Raw genomic sequence first — 18,270 nt, 5'->3', positions numbered from 1 at the left:
TTAACCTCTGGTGCTGTTCGGTCGTGTGCTTCCGCCGAAGATCACTCCGCCAGCAGTGGTGGGTGTGTATTATGAAAATAGTGCTTATTATAAGGTTTAATTTTCATAAATTTGACGTTTGTAAGACAAAAAGTTTGTAAGTTGAGGTGTTTGTAAGTTGAGGTCTCACTGTATTTTGAAATGTGAGTTTCCTGGCACGTCGATAACAACTTTGTGACTCAATTATTTCCTGTATAATAATAACATTACATACCTGTGCATGTTTTGTTGCAGCTTCAGCTATTGTTAAAGCACTATATAAATCCATACGTGTTGTATTTTAACTAAAAATATTCCTCCATTTGTTTTTTTTTCCCAGTTCAATCTATTTTAATAGAAACGTTAATTCCTAACCGAATGTCTGCCTAGGGCTTACACAGTAAATCGGTTCGCCTAATTGATTCAAAAATGGATGCAGTTTCGTGTGCAACACTAATCAATTCCTACGCTCTTTCCCTTTTTAACAAGACTATCACAAGACGACCACCAAATGTGCCCCAAGGGAGAGAAACAAAAAGCAGAAAACGCATTGTTGCTTCTGTGCTACCAGGAATTGTTGTCACACAAGCAACCTTTGGACCCGATGTTGACTGTGGAGGCTTGAGCTTGACTTTGTCCCAGCGGCTGAATTATTGAAACCACAAACAATGGCTCGTGTACGGGTGAGTGAGCAGGCAGCGGCAACTGGGCCTGCCATTGTCACTGCTTGTACGATAAATGGTCCTATACTGTCGTGTATATGTTCCAGTATACAGTTTTGCAACAAAAAAAAAATGCATCCGTCATATGCAATCCTGTAGAAACAATTGATTAATTAGCGATTTTTTTTTTAGTACTTTTACGGACAAAAAAACTACATGCAATCACCCCACCGAATACGATTCTAGTGTATTCGTGTAAAATGTAATACAAGTACTACTGTAATTGCGTGAAATATTCCTTGCTGACAGGTTTACATTGTTTTCCAGCACTTTGACGGTTCTTCAGAATAAAAGCGTGTCACTTTGACGACCATTCATTTCGAACTATCTCGTTCAAGTAAACCAAAATGCAAAGCTATTGCCACGTATTTGACAACGAAATAACAGTAAACTGTTAATTAATTTTCCACGACGCGTGAAAATGCACGCTACGCTGTCTGTCGATGTATTTTATTCAGAAGAAATAAGACGGAAGTGGGTCGTGTCCTTTCGTTGAATTGGTGGCTCCTCCCTTCGCACACATTTCAACTCCTGCCGCCGCAACGGATGGAGCGGAGCACCAGCGGTTTTTTTAGAGGGGCACCACCGACCATTTTATGACCGGTCAAAGTAGCTCCCATTTCGGATAAGAGCCGTCCAACACCTCGGTGGTGCGGAGGCCTTATTTTTTTTTTTTAGGAAAGAAAGTTCATTCTCGAATAATTCGAATGTCTCTTTTTTTAATGGTCGTGTGTTAGGTGGCAGTGGCGGAGGGAACATTTTAACCATTTTATGTAGGTTGAGTGAAGATATTTTCACCGGTCGAGCATGGGCTGTACGCTGAGCACCGAGGACAAGGCGGCGGTGGAGAGGAGTAAGATGATCGATAGGAACCTGAGGGACGACGGCGAGAAGGCGGCCCGGGAGGTCAAGCTGCTGTTGCTCGGTAAGATGCGAAAGCGGGTGAAGGGATGCCGGTTAACCGCAGGGTGGAGAGTGAGTTGTCCGAGTGGTGGTCGACGCCCAACGGGTAGCTTAGTTCGGTTACTTTGGTGTTGTTATCACCGCTGCTAACTTTGTTCCACGAACACATTCCGTAAAAAAATCCAATTAAAAACATCTTACACTTTATCTCTTCGTCAATTGGTTCTTTTTTTAAACAATATATCTCGACTTGAATTGAATTTTAATGACGAAAATATATATTTTTTAATCGAACACCCCCCCCCCCGAATATTCAGGAAGTTTGGTTTTTTGAGTTGATGACGATGCTTGACGTGACGTTACGTCTGGAACGCCCCTGGCCGAGAAATCGACACACAATGCATTTTGGGTACTTTTTTTGGTCTGAAAAGTTCGTGTTGATCCGTGTTGATGGCAAAATTAGAAGGAAAAAAACATAAATAACATGATGGTGAATTGTATGTTGCACCAAGACTACTATTTGATACTAGTTGACACAAATTCCCAGCAGACATATCAGCCCATTTCCAACAGAGCTTGGGCGCCATCTTGTGTATTTTCTGGGCGCTACATTGGAGTCCAGATGACTCAAAATGAGACGTAAGGACTTATTTAATCGATTGCAAACTTATGCTTTCCTCTTCGGAACTATTTGAATCATATTCATAACTGGATGAGTAAAAAGAAAGCATCTTCTCCGAATCTGAAGCCATTGTTTTGATTCTCGAGCAAGGTAATATGTCCTGGCGTGACGTCACGAACAAGGGGGCGGGACCTTCTGAAACTGAAACTTTCTGAGGTCATTTTGAAGTAGTTTTGGGACACTAAGTCATTTTTATTAGCGTTTTATATGACTAAAAATATCAGCCTGCGTGTTTTGGGTATTTTAGATGCTATGAAATGTTTTTCTGATGTCAGTTAGGAAACAAAAAATGGTGTCGGTTCCGTCAAATGTTTCCTTTTTTTAAACATTTCTCGACCTGAATTGAATTTTAATGACCAAAGATGATAATTGTGGGCTTTAAACACCCTCACAAATGTCAACGTAGTCGTATCGTCATCATTTTGAGGAAAAAAAAAGCACATCCAATGCATTAATTGCAATTGAAATTATCGCTTATTACCCTTCACAAGGTTATATCTTGTGCTGAATTCTCCCCAGAAATAAAACGATTCTCGGAAACAACTTGTTGAATTAAAACGCACATAACCACATTGGCAAATGACATCATGAAGTCCTTAGGATTATATTTAGAACATCCTTATGATTTTTTATTTTTTTTTTTACCCCAGCTTTATTTAAACACAAAGGCGACATTGTTATACTCGTAAACAAAGACCTGAGTTAAGGAACTTTTCCATTCTTGGGCAAATATTGACATACACACATGCAGTATGTGGGTCATTAGAACATCAAAAAAAATTAAAAACAACTAACATTAAACATTTTTTAAAGACTCCTTTCTATACATTAAATGTTAAATAAGAAGTAGCTTGAATTATGATAGTTTTCGGGCAATTGGCGTACATATTTTAGTGCATTCCTCAGCTGCTGTGGCGGAACAGATGCCACTTGCCCCGACGTGTCAATTCAAGTTAGTGGCCACGGTTAGGTAAATGTTTTCATCCCATCACGTGGAATGATTTTTGTTAGCTGGGAATTCATACCACAGTTGCATTAGTTACAAGAGATGAGGCCGGCAAGCTGCCATGTTGTGGTTTTCAACTCGTAACCAGGTTACGCCGGCAGGCCTCTTCAGGTTACTGCTTGTGAGAGAGAGAGAGAGAACAATAAATAAATAAATATGTTATTTATTTTGAGGTGGGGATTGTCCAATTGGTGATTTGACGGAAATATTGCCATCTTACCCATCTTTTTTTTTTTTTGTGATGATGGTGCTCAGATGTGACATGGCGTTCTGAAAATTGGTCCCCAGAAAACTTGAAAAATGTGTATGCGTGTGTGAGATTTTTCTCCCCATTGTTGCGCAATCGATGTTGTTTTTAGCAAGCCGCTACAAAGAAGTCCCAGATAAAAAAAATGTAGAAAAAGTATCAATGTGATTCTTGACAAATATTTTCTGTTGTATTTTCAGAATCAGAATCAAAAAGCCTTTAATATCCTTTAACTTTGGGGATTTTTAAAACACTTTGAATTATTAAATTTTTAAATCACGAAAAAATATTTAAAAAGAGATCAGAATCAGAATCATCTTTATTGCCAAGTATGTAGAACACACAAGGAATTTGTTTCCGGTAGAACACGCTGCACTAGTATCGTTGTCAAAAAAACTGCTAAGTGGCACTATACAGTTCCATTTTGGCTACTGTTGAACAGTATTATTAACATTAATTATTATACATATTAATTATTATTATTATTTATTATTATTATTATTATTATTATTAACATATTAATTATTATTAACAGATTATAAACAATAAAATAATTGTAGTAGTACCCCCCTCAAAAAAACAAATTAAATAAATACATTAAGTATGAAAGAAATATGAAGCGAAAATATATAAATGTGTTTAATATACAATAACATAATAAAAAAGCCATCCAGATATATTTAATTGGTAATTCACAAAAAAAATATTTCAAAATTAAATGTTTTTTTGCTACATTATAAAGAATAAAAAAAATCTAAAATTTGTAGTAGTACCCCCCTAAAAAAACACATTAAACAAATTAAGTAGGAAAAGAAATATGCAATAAAAATATATGAATATTTTTAATATATAATAATATTTTGAAGCCCCTACAAATTATTTAATTTCTAATTTAGAAAATGATTAAAAAATAGAAAATGTGTTTTATTTTTGCTACATTATAAACAATCAAAAATGTGAACATTTGTAGTTGCCCACCCCCCCCCCCCTCAAAAAATAAATTAAAAAAATTAAGTAGGAAAGAAATATGCAATAAAAATATATGAATATTTAAAAAAAACTTCTTATCCCGTGGCTGTAAAGTGTCAGAGTTTTGAAAGGCACTTAGAAATTAAATGTATTATTTTTGTTATTATTATTAGTAGTAGTATTAGTATTATTAAATATTTTTAAGCCACCTCAAATTATTTAATTATATTTTAATTATATAATAATACATTTTAAAGCCCCCCACAAATTATTTAATTTCTTTTGGTGATTTGACGGAAATATTGCTATCTTACCCATCTTTGTTTTTTGTGATGATGGTGCTTAGATGCGACTTGGCGTTCTAATTTTGCCCCCCCACGTGGCGGGTTCACGAAAGCCCTGATGAATTATTGAAGGTGTCATAAAACGGTGCCGTGTTGCGCTCCTTTGCAGGTGCCGGCGAGTCGGGCAAGAGTACCATCGTCAAGCAAATGAAGTGAGTCCATTTTGCTGCAAATATTGTATACCGTGTGTTAAAAAGTGAGCTTGTTTAGCTAGCTGGCAATTTAGCTAGCTTTCTATTTGCTATATAAACTATCTAGCAAGCTAGCTATCTATTTGCTATCTATAAACAAGCTAGTTGGCAACCTAGCTAGCTATCTATTTGCTATGTATTTACTGTCTATAACTAGCTAGCTGGCAACCTAGCTAGCTATTTGCTATATAAACTATCTAGCGAGCTAGCTATCTATTTGCTATCTAGCTAGTTGGCAACCTAGCTAGCTATTTGCTATCTATAAACTATCTAGCTAACTATCTATGTTCTGTCTATTAGCTAGCTAGCTGGCAACCTAGCTTGCTTTCTATTTACTATCTACAAACTATCTAGCATGCTAGCTATCTATTTGCTATCTATTAGCTAGCTATGTATATTTGCTATCCATTAGCGAGCTAGCTGGCAACCTAGCTAGCTAACTATTTGCTATCTATAAACTATCTAGCTAGTTGGCAACCTAGCTAGCTATCTATTTGCTATGTATTTACTGTCTATAAACTATCTCGCTAGCTATCTATAAACTAGCTAACTATCTATGTTCTATCTATTAGCTAGCTGGCTTGCAACCTAGCTAGCTATGTATATTTGCTATTTGCTATCCATTACCCAGCTAGCTGGCAACCTAGCTAGCTAGCTATTTGCTATCTATAAACTATCTAGCTAGCTAGCCTTATATTAGTTATATATTACCTAGTTAGCTAACTTTTTAATGTAAATTTCTCCACTGTGAGACTAATAAAGGCATATCCAATCCAATCCAACTTTCTGTTTGAGTTATTCCGGGTTGAGTGAATGCTGGCTCATGTGGCTGCCGCTGCTCACCCACAGAAAAACTTGTACTGTAAAGTGACCTTGAGAGTTTTGAAAGGTGCTTATAAATGGAATGTATTATTATTATTATTATTATTAATAGTAGTAAATGTGTCACATTATTTTTTTTGAGGGGGGGGGTTGTTTTTTTTGCCTTCACAGCAGCCCCTGTATTTTGTTATTGATTGGATTGGATTTACCTTGATTAGTCTCTCAGTAGAGAAATTTACATTTCACAGCAGCAAAGTTATGAAAGGAAGAATAAAGGAATGAAAGAAGTAGAAAATCAAAATACATGAGGTGCTGGAAAGGCAGCCACTCTCGCGGCGCCATCTTGAAGTCAAAAGACCAAAAAAAAATGGTGTAAAATGTAAATTTCTCTGAGACAATTAAAGGCTCGTTTAATCTAAATATTTCAAAATGGAGTTAAATGACAGTTGTTTGTTTTTGGACTTCAAGATGGCGCCGCGAGAGTGACTGCCTTTCCAGCACCTCATGTATTCTGCTTTTGATGCTGTGAAATGTACATTTCTCCATCGTAAGACAAAGGCTAATCTAATGTAAATAAATGAAATTTAAATTTAAATGTAAATAAATGAAATGTAAATTTATTTATTATTATTATTGTTATAAATATTTAATAATAGAGATGTGTGACAACCATTTTATTTTGGGGGTGGGGGGTATTCAGGTAACATCCGACTTACGACCGAGTTCCATTCCGACCAAACGGTCATAAGTCGAAATAGTCGTAAGTTGAGATCCATTCAAAATGTTGAAGAGAGACTCGGAGGCTAAATGACTCCCCCCGCCCCCTGCAACAGTGAGATGCTAGCTGCCTGGCCAAAATTGTCCTACCTGTTAGCGGCCTGCTAGCGCGTTACAGTGCCAGGCGTAGATTTAAAATTTTAGAAAATAGTGTCTGGAGGTCATGGTCGTAAGTATGGGTGGTTGTAAGTCGAGCTGGTCGTAAGTCGGGTGTTACCTGTATTTATTTCTGCTTTGAATTTGAGGAATCATGTGAATAACGTCAACAAATGCTTGTTTCTCACCCCCCAGGATCATCCATGAGGCTGGCTACTCAGAAGAGGAGTGCAAGCAGTACAGAGCGGTGGTCTACAGCAACACCATCCAGTCCATCATCGCCATCATCAGGGCGATGGGCCGCCTCAAGATCGACTTTGGCCACGCCGCCAGAGCCGTGAGTCTTATTTTAAATCTTTATTTTTCTGTCCGACAAGACGCCAGCAGGCGAATTTACAGCCCTCGGCGGAGCAGCTTGAGTGACCGCGGACGCCGCAGACTGTCCACCGGGTGCAAAAAAAAAAAAAAAACAGCAGTTGCACGTCCATTTGACAACTTGCCGTTTTCCAGGACGACGCACGACAGCTTTTCGTGCTAGCCGGATCCGCCGATGAGGGCTTCATGACGGCGGAGCTCGCCGGCGTCATCAAGCGGTTGTGGCGGGACGCCGGCGTACAGGCCTGCTTCGGGAGATCGCGCGAGTACCAGCTCAACGACTCGGCCGCATAGTAAGGAGCAAGGCTCAATTATAGTCCTTAAAAAAATATTGTTAATTAATCAATTCGGAATATTTGCTCGGAAAGGTTTGTCCTTTTTTTTTAAATTAAAATGTAAGCATGACAGAATGACGACGGCAGAATTTCTGCTGGCGGCGTTGCCTTTGCCCAACAAAATATCTGTAAAGTGGTCCCCAGAAAACAGGAAAACCTGTGTGTGTGTACGTGTGTGTGTGTGTGTATGCATGCATCAATTCTTCTATTTCAATGCGTGTATAAGTTGACAAAGCCACCTTGATTTTTTTTTTTATACGTGTAAATCATTTGGGAAGGGTGGTCCCCGTAAGTGATGTTCTGAAAATTGGTCCCCAGAAAACCTTAAAAATGTGTATGCGTGTGTGAGATTTTTCTCCCCGTTGTTGCGCAATCAATGTTGTTTTTAGCAAGCCGCTACAAAGAGGTCCCAGATTTAAAAAAAATGTAGAAAAAGTATCAATGTAATTCTTGGCAAATATTTTCTGTTGTATTTTCAGGATCAGAATCAAAAAGCCTTTAATATCTTTTAACTTTGGGGATTTTTAAGCCACCTTGAATTATTTAATTTTTAAATCACAAAAAATATATTTAAAAAGAGATTATAAACAATAAAATAATTGTAGTAGTACCCCCCTCAAAAAAACAAATTAAATAAATAAATTAAGTATGAAAGAAATATGAAGCAAAAATATATCAATGTGTTTAATATACAATAACATAATAAAAAAAATTAAGACACCCAGATATATTTAATTGGTAATTCACCAAAAAAATATTTCAAAGTTAAATGTTTTTTTGCTACATTATAAAGAATAAAAAAATCTAAAATTTGGAGTAGTACCCCCCCTAAAAAACACATTAAACAAATTAAGTAGGAAAAGTAATATGCAATAAAAATATATCAATATTTTTAATATATAATAATATATTTTAAAGCCCATACAAATTATTTAATTTCTAATTTAGAAAATGATTAAAAAAAAGAAAATGTGTTTTATTTTTGCTACATTATAAACAATCAAAATTGTGAACATTTGTAGTTGCACCCCCCCCCCAAAAAATACATAAAAAAAATTAAGTAGGAAAGAAATATGCAATAAAAATATATGAATATTAAAAGAAAACTTATTATCCCGTGGCTGTAAAGTGTAAAAAGAGTTTTAAAAGGCACTTAGAAATTAAATGTATTATTTTTGTTATTATTATTAATTATTATTATTATTATTATTATTATTAGTAGTAGTAGTAGTAGTAGTAGTATGAAATATTTTTAAGCCACCCCAAATTATTTAATTATATTTTAATTATATAATAATACATTTTAAAGCCCCCAATAATTATTTAATTTCTAATTTAGAAAATGGTACAAAAATGAAACTGTTATTTTTGCTACATTATATACAATTAAAATATATATATAATTTGTAGTCATACCCCCCTCAAAAAAATTAAAACAATTAAGTAGGAAAGAAATATGCAGTAAAAATATAGCAAAATTGTTAATATATATATTATAATATATTTTTAAGCCACCCCAAATTATTTAATTATATTTTAATTATATAATAATACATTTTAAATCCCCCACAAATTATTTAATTTCTAATTTAGAAAATGATACAAAAATGAAACTGTTATTTTTGCTACATTATATACAATAAAAACATATATATATAATTTGTAGTCGTACCCCCCTCAAAAAAATAAAAAATAAGTAGGAAAGAAATATGCAATAAAAATACAGCAATATTTTTAATATATATTATAATAATATATTTTTAAGCCACCCCAAATTATTTAATTTTTAATTTACAAAAAATGATTAAAAAAAACAAATTGTGCTTTATTTTTGCTACATTATAAACAATAAAAAATAGAACATTTGTAGTACCACCACACCCCCCCTCAAAAAAAACAAATTAAACATAATGAAATATTCAATCAAAATATATCAGCATATAAATAAAGTGTGTGTAAATAAGCTAGCTTGAATGATGAGAGCCCTAAAACAAGTCCCGCTTGTGTCTCTGCAGCTACTTGAATGACTTGGAACGCATCTCGCAGGGCATGTACATCCCCACGCAGCAGGACGTACTTCGCACCCGCGTTAAAACCACCGGCATCGTGGAGACGCACTTTACCTTCAAAGACCTCCACTTCAAGTTCGTGACTTGTCGACTCTATTTTTTTCTATGATGATCTAGATTTGTAACCTGGCTAATGAGCGCTTCCCGTTAAGTCGTAAATTAGTCCAAGGCCTACATGAAAATGACAGTTTAACAGGCTGTGTCTGTTCACCTCATATTGACCCTAGGTGTTTCTGTGCTTCCATTATGGGCCTTGTGTTCGGCGGCCAACTAAGCATGGAACTTTTAAATAGGATTACTTCTATTCTGCTTCGTCTCTATCCATTTTCAATCTCCCGTTTGTCGTCTTCCCTCCAGGATGTTTGACGTGGGCGGTCAGCGGTCAGAACGCAAAAAATGGATCCACTGCTTCGAGGGCGTGACCGCCATCATTTTCTGCGTGGCGCTCAGCGACTACGACCTGGTTCTGGCCGAGGACGAGGAAATGGTGCGTGATCCGCGGCCACACCCCTAAAATCGATATCATTGTATAACAGAGGTGTCAAAGTCAAGGCCCGTGGGCCAAATCCGGCCCGCCACATCATTTTTTTTCGGCCCGTGAAAGCAAATCAAACTTGTTAAATTCCATGATGATTGCTAAAATCTGAGCCAAAATTTCATATTTTTGGATGTCAACCACAATAAAAGTCATTATTCTTGACTTCAGATTTGAAAACGAGTTATTCGTTAATTTGCTGTGTGCTCTATATGTAATATATGAAGGGATTTAAACATTCTAATGGGTTCCCCAAATTCATAACGGCCCTCGAGAGGAAACCATAACTACAATGTGAACCGCGGCAAAAAAATCCCTTTGACACCCCTGTTGTATAATAACGAAATATTTGGACCCTCAGAACCGAATGCACGAGAGCATGAAGCTCTTCGACAGCATCTGCAACAACAAGTGGTTCACCGACACGTCCATCATCCTCTTTCTCAACAAAAAGGACCTTTTTGAGGAGAAGATCAAAAAGAGTCCGCTCACCATTTGCTACCCGGAGTACGCAGGTCTGAATCGAACGCGATGACATCACAGCGAGCCCCCCAAAAAAATGAAAAAAAAATCTCAATCTATTATGTCAACAGCGTTACAATGTTCGCTCCTCTTTTTTTTTTTTTTTTTTTCGACAGGCTCCAACACGTACGAGGAGGCGGCGGCCTACATCCAGTGTCAGTTTGAGGACCTGAACAAGCGCAAGGACACCAAGGAGATCTACACGCACTTCACTTGCGCCACCGACACCAAGAACGTGCAGTTCGTCTTCGACGCCGTCACTGACGTCATCATCAAGAACAACCTGAAAGACTGCGGCCTCTTCTGAGCTATCGGTTGCTGTTTTGGGGGGTTTGTTTTTTTCTTCTATGGGTGAGTCCACGCCGACAATTAGTCTTTAATCTAACAGAAAGCATGCTAACAAAATAGCTTCAATTAAATATCTTTTTTTTTTTTTCCCTGTGTAAAAGGTGGTAGCTTTTTTCCCCTTATAGTAAATATATTTTTATTTATTTTTTTTATTTTATTTTTTTTTTTTTATCCCAACAATTATCGTCTTAAATCTAACAGGAAGCCAACGAACAAAATCACCTTAATTAATTGTTGTTGTTTTTTTTCTTGTGCAAAAGGTGGTGGATTATTTCCCTTATAGTAAATGTCTTTTTTGTTGTCTATTTGTTGTTATTTTTTTTATTTTATTTTTTTTTGTCCCAACAATTTACAAACATTTATTTATTTATTTATTTATTTGTTTATTTATTTGTTTATTTTATTGTCCCAACAATTATAGTCTTAAATCTAACTGGAAGCCCGCTAAAAAAAATGAGTTTAATAAAATTAAAATGACTATGTTACATGTGCAAAATATGGTGGATCTTTTTCCACCTCATAGTAAATGTATATTTATTTATTTGTTTGTTTGTTTATTTATTTATTTGTTTATTTGTTTCTTTATTTATTTTGTAACAGCAATTATAGTCTTGAATTTTAATAGTCTTGAATTTTAACAGGAAGCCTGCGAACAAAATCACTTTAATTAAAATATTTTTTTTTCCACGTGTAAAATATGGTGGATCTTTTTCCACCTCATAGTAAACGTATTTTATTTATTTATTTATTTATTTATTTGTTTTGTTTTATTTATTAGTTTATTTATTTTGTAACAGCAATTATAGTCTTGAATCTTAACAGGAAGCCTGCTAACAAAATCACTTCAATTAAAAGATTTTTTTTTCCATGTGTAAAATATGGTGGATCTTTTTCCCCCATTATAATAAATGTATTTTATTTCTTTTTTTTTTTTTTTTTTTTTTTTTGGTGACAACAATTATAGCCTTAAATCTAACAGGAAGCCCGCTAACAAAATCATTGTTCGATTTTTTTCCCCTTTATATTAAATTTATTAACTTATGTATTTATTTTTTTATTGTGCCAACAATTATAGTATTAAATTAACAGGAAGCCCGCGAAGAAACTTACTTTAATTATTTTTTTTTTTTTTTTTCTTGTGCAAAAGGTGTTGGATTTTTTTCCCCTTACATTAAATGTATGTATTAATTAATTAATTTATTGTTTGTTTATTTATTCATTTATTTACGTATTTATTTTATATATTATATTTATTTATTACCCCAACAATTATAGTATTAAATATAACAGGAAGCCCGCGAACAAAATTACTTTAATTAAAAGTGATTTTTTTTTTCCTTGTGCAAAATATGGTGGATTTTTCTTCCCTTATAGAAAATGATTTTTTAATTTATATATATATTATTATTTTTTTTTTTATTATTTTTATTTTATTTTTTTTTTTTTTTTGTCCCAACAATTATAATCTAACATCTAACAGGAAGCATGCTGCCAAAATCACTGCAATTGTTTTTTTTTTTTTTTCTAATGCAAAATGTGTTGATTTTTTTTTTCCCCTTATAGCAAATGTATTTTTGTAATTTATTTGCTTGTTTTTTATTTTTATTTTTCAACCCTAGGTTGGCTTTTGGTGCGGGAAGGAGCGGCACACTGGCGTTCCTACACACCCCACCCGCCGGCGCTGTACAGTTACGCCACGTTTAACAGCTTTTTATTTGTTTTTGTCTTGGGATATTTTAGGTCAAATTTTTGAATCAGTGTCAATATGACAGCCATTTTTTTTTTTTTTTGAAAGAGAAACATACGGTCAAGGAAAGCCTTTGACTCTATGTTGGATAAATGATGTCCGACACGTAGCCCCCCCCCCTCCCTGCATCATTTCCTCTCCTTTCACCACCGACAACATTGTTACATTCAGATTCAGTGGTTCTGCTTTTTAATCTGGGTCATTTTGGTTTTATTTCACCTAGAATGGACGAGCACACAAGATAGCGGAGGTTTTGACATAACGTGAGCCCGTGTGGATGAATAATGTACACCATTGAATCTTTGTACACTCATTTCACTTATTTTGATAATAAAAAAAGGAAAAGGAAACTATTTTACAAGCACCCTAGTATTTTTTAACTTATCACGTCGGACATGATACTTTACAACCTGACAATGATGTTCATTTGATCCAAGTTGACCCCTAAATAATCCTGCTTCATATTTTATTTTTATGTTTTGAAGGCTTGTTTCATTGCAGATGTCACCATATACCCGAGACCTTCTGTTTCCTATCTACACAAATGAACTGTGCTATCTTGATTACATGGAAATGTTGATGCTAACGGCAAAAAAAAAGGACTTCCCAGATGCAGATTTCAGGTAACCAACCACTTGCCTCCATTTTGTGTATATGAAAATGACAATGGTGCTTTTCATTTGTTGTGTTTTTGTGTTGATCGTTTGCTTTTGGGTCTGGTGGGGTGGAATGTGGCGGGGGGGGGTGGGGGGTCTTATCAGCAAAAGCTGCAACATCAGAAACCCTGCGTGACGCTCACATTCTTCGCAAAGGAAGCAGACGTCATGGGTCATGCTTCCAGGCAGGGAGTCTGGACTATTTATAATAGAAATGAAATTGCTTGTTATTATTAAGTGCCTTTCAAAACTCTCAAGGTCACTTTACAGTCACAGGATCAGTTTTTCTTTGGGTGAGCAGCGGCGGCCACACGCGCCATTGTTCACTCAACGCGAAAGTAACTTGAACAGATAGAAAGCTAGCTCACAAGCGGATGGATGGCTCGAGAGATAGATAGCTCGATAGCTGATAGCTCGATAGCTTATAGATAGATACCTCGATAGCTGATAGACAGATAGCTGATAGATAGACAGATCAATAGCTGATAGATAGACAGATAGCTGATATATCGGTAGATAGATCGATAGCTAATACGTAGACAGGTAGGTAGATCGATAGCTCGATACGTAGACAGATAGATAGCTAGATACGTAGATAGATAGATAGATAGGGTGGTAGATTGATAGATAGATTGATTGGTAGGTACATAGATATGTAGGTAGATCGATAGGTAGCTAATAGGTAGGTATATCGATAGGTAGGTAGATAGATAGCCAGCTAGGAAGCAAATCGAGAGCCAGCTAGCTAGCTCGATAGCTAGCCAGCTAGATAGCAAAAACATCTGCTATTATCTCATGAGCGCTTTCTATTTTCAAATTGACATGCATGGCCCGAAACCACCTTTTGAGGCTTGGACCGCAAGACCCGTGTCCAATTTTAAGGTATAGACCGCCTAACCTGGTATACTTCAAAATTTGACTTTTGAGGAATTTGAAACCAAATCTGCTTGAGTCGTAAACTCAAAGACCTATGACCTCCCTCGGGTTTGATTCCTAGGATCTGCTTGAGACTTAAACTGGGGCTTGGGACTTGGAATATTGGACTATGAGACTTGAAGGCTGCTTTGGTAATGCACTGTTTACATGGCAAAAATGCACAAAGCTCCATTATTTTTTTTTGTCCTGACAAACATACACGCAGGTACTGTGACGTCATTGATGATGAGCATCATGGCAACATGAAGTCAAGGAGAGCCATTGTGAAGTTGTAAAAAAATATAATTTACTGTTAAAAAAAAATAATCATAATAATGTATGTAATGTCGTACAAAGTGGAACGTGGGGTTGTAATCTTATCCTCTGGCACCATCTAGTGGAAATGAGCGGCATTGCACGTGTAATTGCTCCAGCCGTTTTCAGGTTAACTCTGAGGGGCTTGGTGTCAGCTCGCTATGAGGACTTTAAAATAACTTGCATTTTATAAGATAAACATTTTAAGGTCTTTAATGTTTTTTTTCTTCAGTTTTTAGACCCTATAACACTTTGTAAGACCTACAGGTGGCTATTTAAAATAGATAAATCGACCACGCGTTGCCACATTCCGCGCTCGACGCATGCGCAGAAACCACAACTATCGTCTTTTTGTAGACGACGAACATACGATTCTTATTACCCAACTTTTACCGTCATTTACCATAAACTCAAATATTTTACTGTTTTTTTTAATCTTAAATAGTTTAAAAGTAGTATTTTTTTGATAATTCCTTTTCGAAAGGAACAAAAAAGTAAAATGTCTTCGTCATTCTCGTCGCCTTTTGATGACGTCCTAACTCGGTCACTCGGCTCATCACCCATTCAAATGTATTCGTATTGTTTGCATCTCATTAATCATGCCGAACCGCAGTTTCACTGTTTTGTTTTATTTTTCCAATTGATGAAACAATAAAGTACACCAAAGCAGCTATTACGCCATTTTTCCAGGAGATGGCGACATTGTATCGATATATATATTTTTTTTAATTCAGTTTCACAAATTCCTTCTACGTAACAGATGGCGCAATTATTTATTCTCCGAACAAAATAATTGTTGAAATAAATTACGGATAATAATATATTTGCCGAAATCTTGACAGTGGATCATTTTGTTTGCATGGAGCTGTGGATGTGAAATAATTAATCAGAATTTAATTGCTTTTTTTTTTTTTTATCAACGCGGCGCGACTTGTTCTCATTTGCATTGATTGCAAAAGCAGAAATATTTATTTAGATTAACAAGCAGTCAAAGCGCCTGGCTCACCTCGGGTCACCTCATTCATTGATGAATGGAAAGTGATGCAGATTTATGGCAGCATCGAGTGGGGGGGGGGGGGGGTGAGTGTTGATAGTGCAAACTTAATCAGCATAAAATATCAAGTCTCAGCAGCATGAGAGAAACAAGGGCGTCTCCCGGCAATGGTTTTGCTCTTTTATGGCCATTTGTGACAAACGACTTGATGAGGAGAAGGAAGAAAATGAAATTTCGCCTTCTCGAAGGACCTGTCATTCAACCTTCAAATTCAACGACAAATTATCATGCAAGGCGGCAATATCGGTCGCTGTACAAGCAAATTGTGACCTCTGCATATAATGAAGGCCAATTCTCTCTTTTTAAACTACTCTGACGAGTGAGTATATTGCTTGCTTGCAAATCTACAAAAAACAAAATGACTTGAAAACAAGTTACCATCAGATCCAGTTTGTGCAAATTATCTCCGTTTTTTTAAGGAAACCACTAATAATGATAAAATAATAGAAGAACCACTGACGGCTATTTGGGAATGAAAGACGCGACACAGTGGAAGGGGAAGCAAGGACGTGAGGCAATAAAACCCTATTCTGAGATTTGTTCATTTGTTACCAGGGCGACGCAAACCACCACGCACATCAAAAACCTCATCTAAGAAGCTCGAATAAAGTCAATGTATCCGGGGCCTTCAGAGCTAAATGGGCCAGAAAGGAAAGTGGATTCTGTTTGAAATGAATTCGGGCAGTTCAAGTCCGCCGGAATTCCTGCCGTCTCTCCAAATATTACACTCCCCCAGCCCCTCTCTCTCAGCATTTTTGGAATTCACAGCCATTTTCTTATCCTTTACAGTGATTTTGAAGAATTCAAACGACGTCATGGTAATGTATCATAGTAATAAAATGAAAACCGTGGTAATAATTCTTTGAAGAAAGTCGCAAAAAAAAGTCATTTACATGACTCCCGATAATAGTAAATTTACTTATGTAGTTTACTTGGTTTTTGGTCGAAAATGTTAATTATTTGGATCATTGAAGACCTCAGCCCTTTGAGAACATTTTCCCGAAAAGTTAAAATGTCACTTTATTTTCGTTGACGTAAAGATTGATTTGGACGTAGTGGGCGTGGCGGTTGTGTCCTGGCTGAGGTCCCACTTCCGGGTTTGCAACTGAGTGCTGCTTTGAGCTTCAACTCGTAAATTAAAAAAACTGTTTTGTATTGATGGATAAATGATTATTTCCGTGTGAGAAATGCTAATATTTTTGCGATATTGATGACGTGTCAATCATTTTTTTTTATTTATTAATCTATAGCACAATTTGCTGTCGCGTGGTGTGTTATAAAACAGTCACTTTTTTATATCCACCTACGCCAGGTTAGCCAAGTTTGAAATATTATTCCACGGACCACAAGTTAAGACCCTGAACGTACCACGAGCGGACGAACCAGCTGCAGCTCATCACCGAAACATGGAGCGAAGTAACGGAGAGCAGTGAGCTACTACGGGAGGGTGGGAGACCCTCAAAGTGGACCAAAACTCCCCCGACGGTTTGACCCGAGCCATGTCCAGGAACCTAAAACGGAAGACGAACCACTGGAGCAAATTAGTCCACGAAAGTGTCCTCGCCCGCAACGCGGAGGGGCAACTGGAGGCGCTTGAAGTGAAGGGCGGTGCGGAGCACGGACACTTTCCGCTCGTGGGTGAACTTCCCCCGGGTGGTCCATCGTGCCTTAGCGGCACCCTCCATCCTGGTGACCTTCTGTTGGAGGTCAACGATACACCGGTGGCCGGACTGACCAGTCGGGACGTGATGGCGGTGTTGCGGCACAGCAAGGAACCCGTCAGACTGAAAAGCGTGCAACAGGGTGAGTGGACAACTCGTTAGCTTCATCGTGTATTCACAAAAAAGTTAATGTCATTGCCATTTTACTTGAAAATGGGTTAAATAGTAATTTAAATAATTTGTTTTGAGTGTTATCTATGCACTGGTCATTTTTTTATTGAGTTTATTTGTGCTTTGTGTATGTTTTTAGTTTTTTTGTGATGCTAGCCTCCCATGCTAAGATATGTCGGTGAAGGGGGCGTGTTGCGTTCGAAACTTTCGGGAAAACAATAACCACTCAAGCGTGTCAAGCCAGGTATTTCGTCGATTAATTTATTTTTCGAAATGTTCACTGCGTCGCCTTTAATCATTAAAAGCATCACGGTGATGTTAAAGTGTTGTTTTTTTTCCCGGGGGGCGGGGTTGTTTTTAGAGCAAAAAAAAGCGTTTTATGATGATAAATGGAAAATTTCTTAGGTTGAATGGTCGTGTTGCGTTTGAGGCAGACAGAAAACAGGAAATCTGTACCAAAACAAATCACAACAAATTATATGAATAAATACTTGGTGGGTATAATTGTAATGTACTGTCAATGAGGCACTACCTACACGTGATAAAAAAAAATGAAAACTGCTTCTTTTTGGGAGGGTATATTTCCCATTGCGAGTGCTGAAATGTAGTTATATTGACGCACAGAAACAGATTGGCAGAGGTAATAAACAAAAAAATGTTGCTTCACAAAAGCGTCATTGTCAGCTTCTTCTTGACGATGCCTCCATTTTGTTTCACTGTCTTGTGATAGCTGAGTCAGATGTCAAATCCGCTATCAGGTTACAATTGCAGACCCAAAATGGCGACATGT

The 18,270-nt window shown here is 36.6% G+C and overlaps 2 protein-coding genes across 6 annotated transcripts in view; both read left to right on the top strand.

Moving 5' to 3' along the window:
- The first annotated feature begins 495 nt into the window (after nt 1-495).
- gnai1 (guanine nucleotide binding protein (G protein), alpha inhibiting activity polypeptide 1) lies at nt 496-13,061 on the top strand. Of its 3 annotated transcripts, XM_088988437.1 has the most exons (11): nt 496-701; nt 1,199-1,390; nt 1,478-1,665; nt 5,001-5,043; nt 6,973-7,114; nt 7,288-7,445; nt 9,503-9,631; nt 9,914-10,043; nt 10,453-10,606; nt 10,730-10,964; nt 12,581-13,061. In XM_088988437.1, exons 3-10 carry the CDS (start codon nt 1,548-1,550, stop codon nt 10,918-10,920), a joined length of 1,065 nt encoding a protein of 354 aa, XP_088844563.1. In that variant the 5' UTR covers nt 496-701; nt 1,199-1,390; nt 1,478-1,547; the 3' UTR covers nt 10,921-10,964; nt 12,581-13,061. The 3 variants fall into 3 exon arrangements, with proteins under 3 accessions (XP_088844563.1, XP_088844565.1, XP_088844564.1); XM_088988439.1 differs by having other exon boundaries at nt 1,199-1,665; XM_088988438.1 differs by lacking the exon at nt 496-701 and having other exon boundaries at nt 912-1,390.
- A 3,676-nt stretch (nt 13,062-16,737) lies between these two features.
- magi2a (membrane associated guanylate kinase, WW and PDZ domain containing 2a) overlaps nt 16,738-18,270 on the top strand; it is a 62,825-nt gene continuing 61,292 nt past the window's right edge. The window contains exon 1 of one of the 3 annotated variants that reach the window (XR_016113635.1): nt 16,738-17,451. Coding sequence is in view for 2 of the 3 variants with exons in the window: in XM_088988406.1 (XP_088844532.1) it covers nt 17,148-17,451 (304 nt within the window). In the remaining variant the exon portion in view is untranslated. The remainder of the gene's footprint in view (nt 17,452-18,270) is intronic. The other 2 variants (XM_088988406.1, XM_088988408.1) reach the window with 2 other exon arrangements.

The sequence above is a fragment of the Hippocampus bargibanti genome, linkage group LG22, assembly GCF_051943395.1.
Source record: "Hippocampus bargibanti isolate YZ-2025 linkage group LG22, ASM5194339v1, whole genome shotgun sequence".
In the NCBI taxonomy this organism is placed as follows: Eukaryota; Metazoa; Chordata; class Actinopteri; order Syngnathiformes; family Syngnathidae; genus Hippocampus; species Hippocampus bargibanti.
Note: the sequence above shows the minus strand (reverse complement) of the source record. Positions and strands in the feature narration are given on the sequence as shown.